The 18,735-nt window shown below is 42.3% G+C and overlaps 1 protein-coding gene across 4 annotated transcripts; it reads right to left on the minus strand.

The window, feature by feature from the left end:
- Nucleotides 1-5,641: 5,641 nt before the first annotated feature.
- Nucleotides 5,642-18,414, minus strand: PDIK1L (PDLIM1 interacting kinase 1 like). 4 transcript variants are annotated; one of them, XM_058718542.1, is made up of 3 exons: nt 18,306-18,414; nt 15,282-15,583; nt 5,642-9,780 (listed from the first exon to the last, which is right to left on the minus strand). In XM_058718542.1, the coding sequence occupies exons 2-3, from the start codon at nt 15,564-15,566 to the stop codon at nt 9,040-9,042; spliced, it is 1,026 nt and encodes a 341-aa protein (XP_058574525.1). In that variant the 5' UTR covers nt 15,567-15,583; nt 18,306-18,414; the 3' UTR covers nt 5,642-9,039. The 4 variants fall into 4 exon arrangements, with proteins under 4 accessions (XP_058574525.1, XP_058574523.1, XP_058574524.1 ...); XM_058718540.1 differs by lacking the exon at nt 18,306-18,414 and adding an exon at nt 17,807-17,923; XM_058718541.1 differs by lacking the exon at nt 18,306-18,414 and adding an exon at nt 16,805-17,775.
- Between the last annotated feature and the right edge of the window lie 321 nt (nt 18,415-18,735).

The following is an 18,735-nucleotide window of genomic DNA, read 5'->3' on the forward strand; positions in this document are numbered from 1 at the left end:
ATTTACTTAATTAATTGAATATATCAAGGTTATTTTATGTTGTGTGTCTGATGATCCCAATATCTTTGAAGGTCTGTTTCTACCATCTCTCGGTTCTATGTGTTCTCCCTCGTGGTGCCTTGTTACCTTGTGTGTTTGGTTATTTTTCACTGTGAGCAGCTTGCATTTCCCTAGAAGTTTGTAGGAATTATTTGAAGCCTGTGTTGACATTGACAATATGCATTTATTTCTGTCAATAATGTGCTGGTACTACCCACCCACACCACTTTAAATTCTTTGTTTAAGGATTTTAGGATTACATAAGTAATGTGATTTGACTTCGGATTTCAGAAAGGGGTTGGTTTGCAGATTGTGAATTTTTTTTTTTTTTGAGAGAGAGAGAGAGAGAGAGAGAGAGTGCTTGTGTGCAGGAGGGGCAGAGAAAGAGAGAACCTGAAGCAAGCTCCATGCCCAGTGCAGAGCCCAACACAGGACTTGATCCCATGACCGTGAGATCATAACCTGAGCTGAAATCAAGTCGGATGCTTAACCAACTGAGCCACCCAGGCGCCCTGACAATTATGAATTAAAAAAAAATTCTTTAAACGTTTATTTATTTTTGAGAGACAGAGAAAGACAGAGCATGAGTGGGGGAGGAGCAGAGAGAGGGAGACACAGAATCCGAAGCAGGCTCCAGGCTCTGAGCTGTCGGCACAGAGCCCTACAAGGGGCTCAAACTCTCAAGCCCTGAGATCGTGACCTGGGCCAAAGTCTGATGCTTAACCGACTGAGCTACCCAGGCGCTCTGAGCCTGTGCATGAGAGCAAATGCTAGAACAAAAAGACACAATAGTTTTTTTTGTTTTTGTTTTTGTTTTTTTTTTTTAGCTCTGATCACAAATTTGTATTCCTCTGCTTGTCTTTGAGGACCTTTCATAATCTGATCACATTGTATTCACCCACTCTCTTTTCCCTGACATACGTGCCCCAAAATAGTCCTTCTGGGCATCTTCATGATCTCTTTAGTTTGTGACTTGCCGCAGCGCAGTGAAGAAGCAGTGACCACCGTCGTGGGCCCTCAGAGCCTAGGCTCAGATCCTGAGAGAGCTGTAGACCTCCGGCAGGTTACCCACCCTCTCTGGGCTTCTGTTTCTTTACCTGTAAACTGGCAAAGAACAGTAGGCACTTTGCAGGGTTGGGGGATTCTATGAGTCAATGCAGGTAGAACAGGTGAAGTAGGGCCTGGCACATAAAATGCAGGTGTTGGGGCGTCTGGGTGGCTCGGTCAGTTGAGTGTCTGACTTCAGCTCGGATCATGATCTCATGGTTCATGAGTTCGAGCCCCACGTTGGGCCCTGTGCTGACAGCTCAGAGCCTAGAGCCTGCTTCCGATTCTGTGTCTCTCTTTCTCTCTGCCCCCTCCCCCACTTGCACTCTGTCTCTCTCTCTCTCTCAAAAGTGAATAAACTTTAAAAAACATTTTTTTAAACTGCAGGGTGTGTTTTAGCTGTTACTGCTAATCTCCCCTATGTAGTGGGTTGTTATTAGTTCCCTATAGCTCGTCTGTAAACTGGGAGAGGATTCTTGTGAATAAAATAGTTTTATTATCACTTTAAAATTTTTTATTTATTTTTAAAAATGTTATTTGATTATTTATTTTGAGAGAGAGAGAGACACGGAGGACACAAGCAGGGGAAGGGGCAGAGACAGAGGGAGAGACAATCCCAAGCAGGCTCCGCGCTGTCAGCGAGAGCCTGACGTGGGGCTCGATCCCACAGACTGAGAGATCCTGACCTGAGCCAAAATCAAGAGTTGGTTGCCCAACTAACTGAGCCACTCAGGCGCCCCTCGTTTTTTAAACCAAATATTGTCACTTTGGTTTTTTTTGGTTTTTTTTTTTTGTAATTTCAAGTTTTTATTTAAATTCCAGTTAGTTAACGTACATAAATAAAATAGTTTTAAAAAGTACCTAACGGGGTTGCCTGGGTGGCTCCGTTGGTTGGACGCCTGACTCTTGATTTTGGCTCAGGTCATAATCTCGCAGTTGGTGGGCTCCAGACCCCGGGGCAGGCTCTGAGCTGACAGCTTGGAGTCTGCTTGGGATTCTCTGCCTCCCTCTCTCTGTGCCCGTCCCCCACTTCACGCTCTCTCCTTCTGTCTCTCTCAGGATAAATAAATAAGCTTAAACAAAAAAAAAGTACCTAACACAGTGCCTGGCACATAGTAGGGCTAATTTTCTGGAACGGCAGTTTTCCTGCTGCCATTTTAAGAGGGCGATAGCGCCCTCTCTACTGAGGTCTAGGGCTTCCTTTGTCCCAGTGGAGAGACAAGTGCTTTGCGTTTCAAGTCTCAAGGGCAACGAAATGGCTCAAACTGTTGAAAGACAGAGCAATGAGCAACCCTACCCACCTCAGCAAAGGTAGTAACTAGCTCCTGAGACGGAGGGGATGGACCGGTGGCTGATTCTGTGAGAATTGAGCTCCAACTGACCCATGGGAGCAAATTTCTGACTGGATGGAATGTGACTCCGGCTCCGGTGTTTAAATAGGGCTGGACTGTGGGGATTTGGTCCATAAGCATCTTAGTGGACAGCGTGAGGATCAGAGGCCTTTCTCCAAGTCTTAGGAATAATTCTGGAGAAGTTCCCTCTAATCTTGGCTGTTTGAGGAGGATGAAGACATATGATGCTTCCTATCTCTTGGTGTCTTCGAGGAAGTTTATAGTGATACATTGTATGTTTTATTTTCTCAATGGAGGGCAGGGATGTGCGTGACTTTCCTCTGTAAACCTCACAACCCTTTCATTAGTACTTTTCCATGTTGAATTGAATCATTACATTTTAGAACTGGAAGGGCTCGTAGAAATTATCCCAAGTTAGTACTGACAGTAATGAATTACTCTGAAGGCCAATGATACCATCCAGTTGATTCTTTTTGTCCTATGTGTCTGAAAGAAATCCTGAAGTCAGGAAGTTTCTTCTCTAAGGACTGGGCTTAGGCTGAAAGGTGGGCCCAGGTGAACATGTAATTTATCTTCAAAGAACATTTTCTTCTCCATAGCCCATTGTAGCCCACGGGCACTGACGTTCTTTTGGGAAAGACTAGGAGAACCACTGCTTTTGATGTGATGACAGCAGAGGGGTTGAGGGTCCACCAGATTGCACCAGCTTCCGGAAGTCCTGCCTGCTAGACTGGAAAAGGCACGGCCCAACACAGGTCTCTGGAGCAGGCCCATTAGTTAGCCAGCTGGAGAAGGACCAGAGCCTCTGCAGAGTAGTGTTCTGACATGTAGACCTAGCCAAGAATGGTTGTCAACCAGTCAACTCCAGCCTGCCCTGGGCTCATCTGTGACTTAGCTTTCCAATCTCTTCGGTGTCCATTCTTTTCCTTTCAATATCCACTCCATTTTCCCTGCACCCAAAGTTCTCATGCAATAGTTTCTTATGTGCCCCTTTGTTAAGGGGCGCCCTGGGTGGCTCAAGTCAGTTAAGTGTCCGACTCTTGATTTCGGCTCAGGTCATGATCTCATGGTTCATGAGTTCGAGCCCCGAGTTGGGCTCTGTGCTGACAGCGTGGAGCCTGCTTGGGATTTCTCTCCCCCTGTCTCTCTCTGCCCCTCTCTGGCTCTCTCTCTCCCCTCTTCTCTCTCAAAACTACACAAACATAAAAAGAAGAATTTGCTATGTTAGGAACTGTTCTTATGAAACAATGATTATTCACATAAAATTTTGCTTACAATTCTAGTGGGTCCACTGACAATCCTGGATTCCTTTGTTGGATTCCTGCTTAAGAATACCCACCCTTGAGTAACGTACCTGATAGTGATTTAATGCATCACCTCTTCTGTTTCTCAGAAACACAGCTGCTGTTCTACTAGGAGGTAGACAGTCTGAGAGTGAGGATAGGGACTTGAGTTTGGGATGGGGTGCTGAAACGGGTCTGTGCTGTTGGTTGTTAGAGGAGGTAAGCGAATCTAAAAAACACTAGGATTTATTCTGCCTATCCCACAGTCTAAGCAGTATTGTTTCAATTGCACTATTTTAACCTGTTTTCACATTAGAATTACTAATACTTAAAAAGTATTAACGTGCATGCCCTACTCACTGAAATTCTCATTTTATTAATATGAAATGGATCCTAGGCATCAGTGTTTTAAAAATTTAAATGGCTTTATTGAAGTATAATTGATGTAAAATAAAGTGCATAAATTTAAGTATATAGTTTGGTGAATTCTATGTATGAAACCCGTGAACGTACCCATCATCCCCAAAGTTTTCCCTGAAATTACAGGCAAACATTTTCCTGAGGAAAGGAATGCCTTCATCACGTTATCCCAAAGGGGAGAAGAATCAAAGCCACAGCTGAAGACCGGCTTATTGGGAACCCATTCATTCATTCAACATATTGTCAAAATCAGAACCCCAGTTAACAATAATGGCGACGATTTGAGAAGTTAATGTACCAGATACTATGCCAGGCACTTGATGTGTATTATCTCTGACCCATACAAAAATTCTGAAATGTAAATACATCATGTCAGTTTTACAGATAAGGGAACTAAGGCTCAGAATGAAGTGACTTGCCCAGTGCCACATATCATGTAGGTATTTGCAAAAGCGAGTGTTCGGTAGGAGATCTGCTACAGTGAACCTGTGCTTCAGCCTCTAGGCCATGATGCCTTTAGTAATGCCAAGTTACCTAATTCTGCTCAGAACAAGTTAAGCTTGAAATACCAGGGCTGAACAGGAAACGAAAGAGTGAAGTCAAAGACATCTTTTTTTTTTTTTCTTTTTTTACAATTCTCTTCTAACCAATGAGAAATCATTACAAAAGAGAAAGTACTGCCTTTAAAAGACGCAAGACAGCACTGTGCCCTCAAGAGGTGTGGTAGGTTTTCTCAAGTTGTTATCTAACCACAAACCAACTGTCTATCATTACACTGCATTTTAGAGGACATCTATGATTGGTTGGCTAAGAGAGCAACATTTAAATTTAAAGACCAAAACAACCAGGGGTCATTTTCAGTGAGAAAGATAAAGCTTTGTTATTAGAGAAAACTCCAGCTGGAGTCTGAGATTAGGCATTAAAACCCTTACCATCACCTCACTAACTGGTGTGCTACTATTAATTTCTTCATCAAGAAACCAGCCCCTATTTTAAGTAAAACCCACTGCAAAGATATGCTAAAAGCCATGTGAAGGCTCTTTGTAAACTGCAAGGGATTACAAACGAGCTAGTAAATACAAATATTTATAGCTTAAGATTTAATTAAAAAATTAGTCTCAAAACAGAAAGCAAAATTTGCCTGTGTACAAAGGTTATGCCAGGAGAAGGTGGCAGAGTCAGAAGCAGCCACAATTCCTGATGCCTAAGTTCCTACTTGCCGCTGGATCACAGGTAGCGTTAATGTTTTCTGCCTCCAGTTTTTCCCTCTGCTGGTCTATTGGGCCACTAAGTGCACTGTATCCTCAGTACTTTGTTTATTCTGGAGAAGGCATACACAATAAAACCTATAAAAGAAAAAAAGCGGGCCAGATGACTTTATAGAAAGGAAACCATGGTTTCAAGTTATGGATTGAAAAATGACTTCCTCTTGGTACATTTACTGTACTTCATTCTGAGTCTGGGATGCATCCTCAGCTTAAGGAGATAGAAAGATTAATGGGAAAAAAAAACATTTATTTCAGGCAATATAAGTTCTTCTGACAAATACAGCAAGATAGTAAGCATTAAAATTTTAGAGAACTTGAAATGCTGAAATTCCTATAATCCAATCATCTTTTCCTCAGTAATAGCTTCTATTACAGAAAGTTTCACTTAATAGATAAGGCTGAAAATGACATTGTTTCAAATTTTATACCCTCTATTTTATGTTCATGAAGTAAAGCACTACAGAACTATACAGAGCCACCAAATCAGCAATATAGAATTTCAGGGTTTTTTTTTTGTTGTTGAAACTCACTTTATTTAAAAAAAAAACAGTCATGAACAATAAATTACAATCATTTCCCCCTTTTATAAATTCTTCATAAAATATATTTGACAATTTTAAAAGAAAATTTCAAAAGTTGCTTTCATTTTTGAAGTGCTGATGACTTATTTTTTGACCATTTTGTCATGCTGGTGAATTATTTTGTAGCTGCTACAATAGTTTGATTGATAAACATTTTACAATTAAAAACAACAACAACAACAACAAAGAGGAAAAAACAGACCAGCAGAAAGAACTATTCAGTGTGCTATTTATCTGACACTTAACACTTACTTCATCATAATGACAAAGTATCCCTTAGCACCAAAAATCTACAGGAACCCCATCTTTCTAAGTGACATCTAGTGCAAAATAACATTCTAGGAACTAACTGTACAACCCCATATTTTAACTGGCCACAGCTGCCTATGAGCTTATTTGAAATATTTGGTCTTTTTTCAATTAAGACAAATTTCATAAAACACTATAAACCATGGCAAGAGACTCTGAGGAATAATAATTGTTTATTGAGTACCTATTATGGGCAAGGCACTGTGCACAAATTCTTGCTTTCGTTTTTCCTCTAGCAAATATCCAGGAATTTCCAAGTATCGCTAACCTTTTATTTCTTACTCCTGGCTGGAAAAGGCTTGTAGGGTTATATACCATTTTTAAACTGTCATTTTATCAACTGACCTTTAGTGCTGAGCTCACAGTAGGTACTTAATAAATACCTCCTGACCAAAAGAACAAATAGAGACAAAGAATTTACTATCATTTTGCTTGGTATCATAGGCTATTTTAGAATACAAGGACTGAGAAAATTCCAGAAGAAACCTCCTGATCACCTCATACCTTTGCTGCCAATGAAGGAAAGATTTCCACTTCACAGGTGAAATCTTTCAAAATAAGTAATTGTTAGCTATTTTAAATGAAGCAAGACCAAAACTATGTACTTAGGGAACCATGACTCTAAGCACATAGATATTTGAAGAGCAAATGAAGCACCGGCATGCTATCTCCTGAATCATCATGAATCTCTGCTGAAGTGCCACCTTACTGATGTGACACTAGAATACTTTTCACTTCCAATAACTCAATCCCCTTGGCCAGATCTGTGTTATAGTAATTTGGTGATCCAGAGGGTCAATGGTCATGAGGTTCCAGTGTATTTCCACCTCTAATTTCCAAAAAGTTTCTTGTATTTATTGGCTTGAAAGTGATGTTAAAAGTATATGATTTTTTTATTTTAAAAGGTTTATTAAAAAAAATAATAAAAGGCTTTAGTTCAATAAAGCCTTTCAGTCCAAATTTCAAACTTCCAGATCAAGTAACACATAGTTCAGAAATTTTACATACTCTAATTTTTTGTGCTTTTTCACCTTCTCTAGTCCCCAAATACACTTTAAATAAGGAAAAATTATGTTAGCAAAATTCCAAAAGTTGTAGAAGTTCAAAAAAACTGAGGAGACACATTGGGTGCCAACTATGCTTCAATTAAAAAAAAAAAAAACTCAAGAAAAAAAAAAGCGAGGAGACCATGAAACTATTAACAATTTCAGTATTCTAATACTTTTTTTTTTTTTTTTTTTTTTTTTTACTTTGACCAAAGATTCTAGTGCTTTATAAAGACTAACCTAGATACAATGGTCTTAAAGTCTATCTAACCTTAAAGGCTAATATTCTGTTTTAGGAAAACTTTCCTTAGACTTTAATTCTCTGCATGTATATAGGAAAACAAACTGGAGACAACCATACAGGGTTAAAAATCAAACTAACTTCAAGAAGAGTAACAGTCTATTGGTTTTTTACATAGACCATACCAAGTGTGATTGTATAAAATCAATAATGTTTCTACTTGAAAGATATAATTGATGCCACAATATTTTATCCATTTGTCACACTGTATAGGTATCATCTCCCACTTTAGAAAAAGGTGATCAACATTTAACACAACCATATCACTATCATTACTGTGTCAAATTAGACAAGAGAAAATAGCATTAGTGCTAAAACGAAAGGAATTCCAGTGATTACACAAGAGACCATATCAGGGCAGGCGATGTGAGGGTAGATTTCTTTTGATTTCTTCAACTTTATGCTGAGGCTTAGACAAAGTCTTGAAATCAAAAATTAATATATCAAGTAGGGCAGTTCATATATAGCAAAGTTTTCGGAAACAGAGGAATCCTGTGTTCAGATTTATATCAGATTGCAGATGCTCAAGTGCAGACATGTTCCAGTGCAGTGGTTTAATTGGTTAATTGAATGCTTGGTTACTTAAAGAAGGTGATTGAATCAAGGTCCTTGCCAACCTGCTACCACATGATTGCATGGCTAATTCAACTCCTGCAGCTATAGGGCACTGGAGAGCTCAAACATACTTCAGCAGCTTTGGATCACTTAATTTTATGTTTAGTTAGATAATTTTAGACCCTCCAAAATGATGCCTTAAAAAAAAAGCTGTATAATATTACAAAAATAAAAAATGTGGTATGATTTCATTAGAGGGAAGGACAGGGTAGGAAGATGAGGGAAGGTTCTTTTATTTTTATCACTGATTTCACCAGCAAATCTCAAAAACCCAAACCTACATCAAATAATTTAAACAGAAGTGGCATTTTCTTCATATGGAATGCAAAATGCACACATTCACATACTTACATATACATAAATATATACATATATGTTTCCTTTACAAAGCTTCAAAGGTTGCATTACCAGCATGCAAACCTCTTCTTCCATGGAAATTCCTAATACTGACAAGGAATGTCTAAAATACTTAGAGACTTATTTCCAGAAAACTGGACTTTCTTCTCCTCTTGGCTCTTAGAGAATTTTCCTGCCAAACTTCCAATGATCATTTTAAAAAATGTACACCCACATTGGTAATACACACTTAAAACATACTAACAAAATGGCCAGCTTGGACTTAAGAAAAATGAAAAAAAAAAACACCCCACAATAAAATCTAAACCCTTAGAAGGTGGAGTTTAGCTTTTTATATTCTTTTTCAGCCACATTATGTTGTTGCATCACTGTGAAAACATAAGCAGCATACCATCCGAGATATTTGCAAACAATGTATGTGTCACGTTTCCCAGCTGCTATCTTTAAATGCAATTTGTACTAATCTGAGTTCTAGTTCAAAAGCATCTGGACGATCCTGAGGGTTTGCAGCCAGCATTTCCTTAATCAGTTGTTTCATTCGCCCATTCATAGACTTTTTCTTCACAGGAATGAGAAGTTCCATTTTGGGATTTTCCAGAAGCGCCTCTCCAACGGGCACAATCTCAGTTCCTTGTTTTACATAACTCCCTAAGAGTTCCTTCTTTGTCTCTGTGTCTATGAATGTGATCCTTTCCAGCATTGCCCAGATGATAATCCCCAAAGCAAAGATGTCAGCTTTTGCTGTGTAATGTCCCTCCCACACTTCAGGTGCCATGTAGAAATCTGTTCCACACGCTGTGGAAAGGAAACACTTGTTTACACTGACAGGTTCTTCTGGGTTCTGCCCAGAGGCTGAACAAACTTTACTGAGACCAAAATCGGCCACTTTCAGTGTGGGTTCCAAGTCACTGGTATCCAACCTGCTTTGAGAAATCAGGATGTTATCAGGCTTAAGATCTCGGTGGATGATCTGGTTTTTATGCAAGAAAGCCAGAGCACTGCTCAGCTGAAGCATAAAGCTGGTGTTAGTTTTACGATTGGGTTTCCTGGACAACAGATACTCATTCATATCTCCGCCGTCGCAAAAATCCATCACAAACCACAAGTAATAGGCGCTTCTGGGATCAAAGGCAATTTCTCCTTTTAATGAAGTCTCTACAAGCTATAAGAGGGAAAAAATAAATGGATTACAATCATCTGCACAGTTTATAAAATTCAGCTATAGGGGCACCTGGATGGCTCAGTCGGTTAAGGGTCCAACTTCAACTCAGGTCATGATCTCACAGTTTGTGGGTTCGGGCCCTGCGTCGGGCTCTTTGCTGACAACTCAGAGCCTGGAGCCTGCTTCAGATTCTGTGTCCCCTCTCCCTCTGTTCTCCCCGCTCACGCTCTCTCTCAAAAATAAATAAAAAACATTAAAAAAATTAAAATTCAGCTATAGAAAATAAGTGACTGGTTAAGTGAGACTACCAATTTTAAGTGGAAATTCCATGAATGTTTTATTTGGTCAGTGCTTTTATATGTGCATTTTATTTTAAACTTCAGTACTTCAAACTGTCATTTTGCTCCTAATGAATACCACCAAATCTCTAAGTCAAGACATAAAAATTTATTTAAAAATAAAATGGCATGGGGTCTCTGGGTGGCTCAGTCGGTTAAGCATCTGACTTGGGCTCAGGTCATGATCGCATGGTGGGTGAGCTGGAGCTCCGCATCAGACCCTGTTCTGACAGCTCAGAGCCTGGAGCCTGCTTCCAGATTCTGTGTCTCCCTCTCTCTCTGCCCCTTCCCTGCTCATGCTCTCTCTCAAAAAAATAAACATTAAAAAATTTTTTTAAAAAAATTAAATAGCTTTAGGGGTGCCTAGCTGGCTTAGTTGGTAGAACATAGGACTCCTTATCTCAGGGTCACGAGTTCAAGCCCCACATTGGGTATAGAACTTACAATCAATCAATCACTCAATCAATAGCTTTATTTTGAAAAGCGTCCAACTGGCTATACATTTTGTGTGTGTGTGTTAATGGAGCTGAACTCTACCCACCTAGATAATAGCTTCATGAAAAAGTCAAAGTTTTTGGGGCGCCTGGGTGGCTCAGTTGGTTGAGCAACCGACTTTGGCTCTGGCCATGATCTCATGGTTCATGAGTTTGAGCCCCGCGTCAGGCTCTCTGCTGACAGCTCAGAGCTGGAGGCTTCTAAAACCAATTTATAAAAAAACATTTACATTTTGAAATAAAAATTCAAATCTGAGTTTGTAGATTTCTTTTATACAAGCTGAAAACCTAGAACAAATTGCTATTTCATTTGTTATGATTAACTATAACTCTATTACCTTAAATTCAAGAATATTAATTACTTCACTGAATATGAATTGTCATTCTAAAATATAGATACAGTGCTTTGAAAGCATTTGTCCCATAGTGTCCTTTTCAAACCCACTGAATAGAAGCTCAGTAGGGAAGATGAAGAGTTGTTAAAGAATGAATGAACTGGTGGGGCACCTGGGTGGCTCAGTCGGTTGAGCCTCCGACTTTGGCTCAGGTCATGATCTCATGGCCTGTGAGTTCGAGCCCCTCGTTGGGCTCTGTGCTGACAGCTCAGAGCCTGGAGCCTGCTTCAGATTCTGTCTCCCTCTCTCTCTGCCCCTAACCCACTTGCATTCGGTCTCTCTCTCAAAAATAAGTAAATATTAAAAAAAAAATTTAAAAGAATGAATGAACTGCTAATTTTACGTTTAAGTCCACTAGTACGTCCTCTTGTCATTTTGGAGGGCAGAAGCAAAGAGCACCTTTTCATGCCATCTCCCCCAATGGCAAACAGCTGTAATTGCAACTGTGTGCAGATGTCTTTGGCATGCATTTTCTTTGTTGTATGTGTTTGCCAGTGAGCCAGAACGGTCTAGAAAGGTACAGATCACACAATTATTTACCAAGTGCACTATTACTAAATATGCTGAGATTAAAGACCAGCGTCATCACTCCTTCATTTCCTCTCTTCTGTCTTTACTCTCAAAATCAAACTTCCTAAATAGCTTTGAGCAATGCAGAGTCCTAGCATTCAAAGAATGGTTTAGAATAAGGCCAGATAAGTAAATATTTTAGGCTTGATAAGCCACATAAGGTCTCTGTTTCATATTCCTTTTCATTTCTTTTCTTTTTCTTAAAAACTCTTTAAAAATGTAAAAACTGGGGGCACCTGGGTGGCTCAGTCAGTTAAGTGTCTGACTTTGGCTAAGGTCATGATCTCATGGTTTGTGAGTTCAAGCCTTGCACCAGGCTCTCTGGGCTCTCTGCTGACAGCGAGGAGCTTCTTTGTCCCCCTCTCACTCTGCCCCTCCTCCCCACACTCTTTCAAAAATAAATAAACATTAAAAAAAAAAAAAAACGCTAAAAACTAGGTGTGCCTGGTAGCTCCGTACATTAAGTGCCTGACTGGATTTCAGCTCAGATCATGATCTCACAGTTTGTGGGACTGAGACCCACGTGAGGCTCTGCGCTGGCAGAGCGGAGCCTGCTTGGGATTCTGTCTCCCTAGCTCTCTGCACCTCCCCCGCTCACATTCTTTCTCTCTCTCAAAATGAATAAACAAACTTAAAAAAAAAAAACTATTTTTAGCATCTGGGCCATATAAAAACTAGCTGAGGGCTATAGTTTGAGGGTCACTGGTTGAGAGCTATAGAAGTACAGTGCCCAATCTGCTTATTTCCACGTGTAGAGGATGTCATCAGCCATAGATTCTCTTGGCTCAAGTCCTTCAATAGCTTCCCTTATCTCTTAGGATACAATCTAAGCTCTTTAACATGGGCTATGGGATCCTCTAACCTTGCTGGTATTTCCAGTCTCATCTAAAACAACTCTCCCAGTATAGTATAGCCTTATTATCTTCTTTCACTTCTTAGAATGTTTTGTACTTTTTGCTTGAAGATATTTGTACGTACAGTTCTTTCTGGCTGTGAAGTTTTCTCACTCACTCACCTGGCTAACTCCTCTCTATCTTTCATGTTTCCACTGTTTCAGTTGAAACAGTTCCTGTGTGTGTGTATGTATGTATATATATTTGAGAGACAGTGGGGGAGGGGCAGAGACAGAAGGAGAGAGAGAGAATCCCAAGCAGGCTCCACATTGTCAGTGTAAAGCCTGACGTGTGACTCGAACCCACAAACCATGAGATAAGACCTGAGCTGAAGTCAGAGGCTTAACCAACTGAGCCACCCAGGTATCCCTCAGTTGAAAGTTCATAATTCCTGAACCCCAGAATTATGTCAGGTTCTCTATCATATGCTCCTATATCATCCTGTACCTCTCATTCACGACACTTATTATAAATTATACAGACTGGCCACTAAGTTCCTACGTTGAGACTACATCCTCTGTTAATTATTTGTTTTACATTTTCTTCTAGGTAAGGTTTTTGGCTATTAGGAACTGGTTTAATCATTTAGAACAAGGAAAATACTTAGAAAAACACAGAGAAAAACAAAAATTTGTGTAAAGAATGGAGAAAGCCAGGGATAGGGACTCTGTGGTCACATTATAGATTTAATTGTTTTTATCAGACGTAAATTTAGAGAAGGTATTTGCTAAATGTGTTGATCAATGTCTGGTGAACTAAATAAATCCATAGAAAAGACAATTTTAACAATGACCTACTATTGAGTACTTCCTATGTGCCAAATATTATACCTGCATCATCTCTAATTTTGACAACTCCCATGGAAGGTAAAAATTATTATTTCTATTTTACGTCTGAAGATACAGATGCTAGGAAGACATGAGCTATTTAGCCAAGGTCATACAGCTAGCAAAAGTGCTACAAGTCGAACACAGGTCTACCAAGCTTTGAAAGATGTAAGAGAGTACAAATAAAAAGGTGCTTTAGATTAAAAAAAAAAAAAATCACTGAATCAAGTCTGGAAGTACTTTACATCTTAAAGCCTTGAAAGACCACCTAATGCCTAGTTACTATGAAGGTTGCTAGATCTGGATCAAGGATACCATCAGCAATAAGTCGTTTATTTAAATGTCTTTGTATCTGTAGTCCAAGAGAGATTATATACCTTGGTCTCCAAAATTCAACGCAAAGTTCAGCAAGGTCCTATTCACTTTTTATTTTTTTATTTTTAACATTTATTTATTTTTGAGACAGAGAGAGACACAGCATGAACAGGGGAGGGGCAGAGAGAGAGGGGAACACAGAATCGGAAGCAGGCTCCAGGCTCTGAGCCATCAGCCCAGAGCCCGACGCGGGGCTCGAACTCGCGGACCGCGAGATTGTGACCTGAGCCGAAGTTGGACGCTCAACCGACTGAGCCACCCAGGCGCCCCGGTCCTATTCACTTTTAAGAGGGAATGTGGTGAGACTGTTTCTAATATTTCCTATCAGTGCAACTGACATAATAAGCACTTTTAGAAATGTAAATAATAAATCAAATAGAGGCTAAATAGTTGTGCTTTATAGTCACTGCCTTAAGAGGTTTCATGGCAGAGCATGCTAAACTACGATATAAATTAGGTTCTCAAGATTGATATTTGTTTACCATATGATGAAACCTGCAGGTTTCTAATTACACAGATTAATGTGTTTGTCTTCCTTGTTGTTCCTAGTCCAAAAGCTTTTGTTATTTTAAAATCATACTTCTGTACCCTGATGGTAAATTCTGAATTTAGACATACTCATAGAAAGTTATTTCTTTTTCCAAGAATGACTGGACTTAAGAAATTTTCGCCTGGCCTTTAACTACCTATGTTTTAAATACCTTTTCTATGCAGCAAGTATAGGCCTCCTAGAGATTTTGATCTATGTCAGAAGCCAACCTAAAAAAATCTAGCAAATCTTTTCTGTTTTCCTATGTTAATGCTTTCTCCAGGTCTACAAAAAAAGTAATTTGGAGGCAAGAGTAACTTGGAAGTTAAGGGAACACAAGTTTTAGCAGTCAGATAGTCTCCTATATTCAGCTTCCAATCCTGTCACTTGCTAGATGGCGACTTTAATAAATTCATTATTTATTCTAAGCCTCAGTTTCTTCATTTGTAATGATGATAATAATAATACCACCTTCACAAGACTGTTCTGAGCAACTGCCTTTAAAGCACTTAGCACAGAGCACAGAACTGAGTAGGAACCCAAACGTTAGCTATTAGCACTATTAATAACATTCAAGTGCTATGCCACACACCTCATGAACATTAACTGGAGTTGCATGGTTAAGAAACCACATAACCCTCTAAAACAGCAGAGGCTTTTGTTCAAACTACTGATTTATAAAGAAATGCCCAATTACCTATATGGGTACTGCTATTGATTGTGGAGTTTTCATTTTCTTCTGTCTTCAGTTCCCCAAAAGAGTGATTTCAAATAAATGAATTTATTAGACTCTGATCTTAATCACTTCTCTAGTTCCTACATTGCCCCATTCCCATGCAGATTGGCAAGTATCATGGCATAACAGGTGGCTTATGTTATTTTTAGGTATTTGCATCATAGGTTTAAATAAAACCTTGTTTTAAAGCAAACATCTACTCAGTTCTTGGCAGACCCCTATCTACTCCTAACTATATAAACACCTGCATTTAAAAGTACAAGTTTATCTGACGCTTTTATTTCTCTTTTTGCTGACCAATGCTATGTTCAAGTCACTTCTATTTCCCATTCAACCACACATACCTGTAAATAAAGGGAAGAATTAGAGCCATGGGACATTTTTTGCACCATCCCATCTTTTTGTAAGATGCATTCCTCCAAGTGAATCACATTTGGATGTTGGCTCTTGATACTGCTTAGGGCCCAGAACTCACGCAGGGCTAGTTCAACATTTTCAGGTGCATGGCATCGAATCTTCTTCACTGCCACCCGTGCAGAGGTCTTTCTGATGACTGCTTCATACACAACACCGTAACTGCCTCGGCCTACCTCCCGTATTAGATCGTACTTTGGCTGGCTACTCACCATCTTCAAGGTCAAAGTTTCTGGAAAAATCAACAAAGTTTGCTCTGTTGAAATTAAGTATACTTACTGGCTTATATACCTTCTTATGTATGATTTAGTTATCTGTTTCACTGTTTGTACTGCTTGAAGGGTAACTGTTATAACTTAGGCAAATCTAAATATTTTAATAATAATAATAATAATAATAATAATAATAAATCAGCTAACACTTAGGTAGTACTTACCATGTATCAGGAACTGTTCCAAGCACTTTATAATATTAAATTCATTTAATCCTCACAACAATATTTTGAAGCAGACACTATTATGGTCATTTTATAGATGAGAAAACTAAAGCACAGACAGTTTAAGCAACATGTCTAAGGTCAAACATCTACCAACTGGTGGACCTGGGATTTGAAACCAGGTCATCTGGCTCTGACCCTCATAACTGTAACCACTACGTTATAACTGCTTTAAAAATTACTGTTAAAAACAAACCAAAAAATTTGTTTTTTCTTGATCAGTAAGTAAAAATGATAAAACTCCAGCTTCTCCTTAAAGCTGACACACACACACAAGTTCATAAAAATGTCAAAACAAAAACAAAAAACCCCCACAGTTAGAAATACAAACACCTGGCTTGGGCTTAAGGACTGAAAGTGAACCACGTTACATATAGAACTGAAAATGTGTAGTTGTTCTTTTTTTTTTTTTTTTTTTTTAGTAAACTGTCAAACTGTATATGTCCTTAATTTAATTTTATGTTATTTCCTCATTTCTTGCAAAATAAATGAAAAGAAAGTTTGTGGAGAAAAATGGTCTTTTAAAAATAAAGCAAGCGCCTGGGTGGCTGAATAGGTTGAGCAACAGATTCTTGACTTTGGCTCAGGTCATGATCCCAGAATCCTGGGATTGAGCCCTGCATCTGGCTCTGCGCTGAACATGCAGCCTACTAAAGATTCTCTTTCTCTTTCTCTCTCTCTCTCTCTCTCTCTCTCTCTCTCTCTCTCTCTCTCCCTCCCTCCCTCCCTCCCTCCGCTCCTTTCCCACCCATGCTCGCGCTCTCTCAAAAAAACTTAACAAAATAAAATAAAACAAGCTACTTAGAATATGGTTACCTTTCTGTTGTTGAGTTTGACAACAGCTATTTAGATCTAGACCATTTTTGCCACCAAAACCTTCTCCTCCATATGAAGGGGCTCTCTGGCAGAGATCTTTCAACTTGAAAAATCATTTAAAGGCAGAAGCAAAGGCCCTACCCAGAAATGCTCGTGAGTTGTATCAAGAAAGTCGAAAGCATGCCACCTCATTCTCCAAAAAATGTTGAGATTCTCATGAGCTTCGGGAACAAATCTCATTTGCAGATGGCCACGATGCGCAAGAGAGCGTGCAATCTTCATAGCGTACAGTTTGGGGGGGGTACAAGAAGCTACTGACTCTTGACCCTGAAAAACTGGGTCCAGCTACTCTAAGTCCATAGGAAAGATTTAATAAAGAAAATGAAAGCTTCTGCGATTACTTCTTCGTCCCACTTCCTCTAACTGGAACCCCCCCCCGCCCCCCCGTTCAAATTCCTATTGCATTTCCTAGTGTCTGATTTCCTGCCACGGAATCCGTGCCCCAGGTCCACAGCAGCCTTTCCTTCCCGCTCTCCGTGGATCGCCCATTACTATCAGTGTCAAAGTGGCTCGTGGCCTGCAGGCTGGCCCGTACCCCCACACGAAAGGGCACCCCAATAAGCGGGAGGGAGGGCGTGTATGAAATCCCTGGATGCGAACCTGAGCGGCCGGCCGGCCCTTCCCGGCCCCCCGCGCCGGCCCTGCTAGCCCAGCGCCGGGCCGCCGGCCGGCCCGGCCCCACACCTGCCGGGCCCGGGAAGGGCCAGCCCTGGACAGAGGTGTTGCCCGACGCGGCGGCTCAGCGCCCCGCTCATTGGCCGAGTATCAGGCCCTCCCCCTCCTCGGCGGCGTCCTGACCAAACCCGGAGGGGATCCTCCCGAGGCCCTTCACCCCGAGGAGCCAGTCCTGCAGCTGCCCTGACTCCTGGGGCTGGCGGCTGAGGCCCAGAGCCTGGGCAGGAGGCCAGGGGCAGAAAGGGAGGCCGCAGCCGGGGCCGGTGGCCTGAGGAGTGCGGGCCGGAGGCCTTCCCTAGGAGGACTCCGCTGACAGGTCTGTGACAGGCCTCCCGGGGAGGGAGGCGCATGCAGGGCTCTCGGGTCTGCAGCAGGGCCTCTCTGCCAGGCCTGAAGGGCCAGATTTACCTCAGGGTAGCCGCCGCCGCTTCTCCCTCTCACGGGCTCTGCAGGCCGCCATTATCGGGCAGCTCGCGCCTCAGCCGCGGCGGCCTCCAGTCAGAGACCGGCGCGCGCCCCCGTGGTGCGCGCGGACACACCCCCTTACGCCGTGCGGCCCCGCCCCCCTCCGGCTTTCCGTAGCGCGAGCCGGGACGCCGAGCGCCATCCTTATTGGGCGCGCGCCCCGCGCTCCGCCATCCTCCTCCCTCTCCCGAGGCTTTCAGGAGCCGGGAGTCGCCGAAGGTGTGCGCGCCCCGGAACGCACCACTAGTGCCCCTCCCCGCAGGGGTGGCCGGGTCCGGGAACGCGGAGGCCGCTGCACGCCGGGACTCGGTATCCGTAAAGCCGCAGCGGGCGCGCACGGCCCGCGGCCCCTGGGATGGTCTGCGGCAGCAGGTCCGGGCCTGGGAGTGCGCGCGCCCGGCGCGGCCTCCCCGCTCCCTCCCCGCCCCCCCTTCCCACCTACCGAGCTGCGGGCAGGTGTGCGGGGGTCGCTGGGGCGGAACGCCTGGTGCATCTTCTTCGGCTCGGGCCTGGGGTGCCTGCGGGACGCGGAGCTCTTCGGCGGGCCCGCGGGGAGGCGCGGCCCGAGCTGGGAGGCCTGGCGTCCGCCCCGCCGGGAGGGAGGCTGCACCTTTTGTCAGAGTCACTGAGCCATGTTTGCGGACGGTGCAGTTGCCCAGGCGGCGGCGGCGCGGGACTGGGTGCGATCATCTGGGAGGACGCCGTCCCCTGCCCCGCCGGCGCGGTGGTATCTCCCTTAAAGAACCCGGCGCCTCATTGTTCCCGGGCCCCGGCCGCCGGGAGTCGGGGGCGCCCTGCCCGGCGCCGAGAGGAAGGGGAGGCGGTGCCGGCCCCTGGCGCCCTGCCCGGCGGCTGCCCCCGCGTGGAGTCCG

The sequence above is a fragment of the Neofelis nebulosa genome, chromosome 2 (assembly GCF_028018385.1).
Source record: "Neofelis nebulosa isolate mNeoNeb1 chromosome 2, mNeoNeb1.pri, whole genome shotgun sequence".
Lineage (NCBI taxonomy): Eukaryota > Metazoa > Chordata > Mammalia > Carnivora > Felidae > Neofelis > Neofelis nebulosa.

Bases quoted from the DNA above. Each gene is read 5' to 3' on its own strand.
- PDIK1L (XM_058718542.1), bottom strand. From the start codon at position 15,566: ATGGTGAGTAGCCAGCCAAAGTACGATCTAATACGGGAGGTAGGCCGA. The intron at 9,781-15,281 runs GTATGTGTGGTT...TCCCTCTTATAG, and splicing joins ATTCTTCCCTTTATTTACAG to CTTGTAGAGACTTCATTAAA.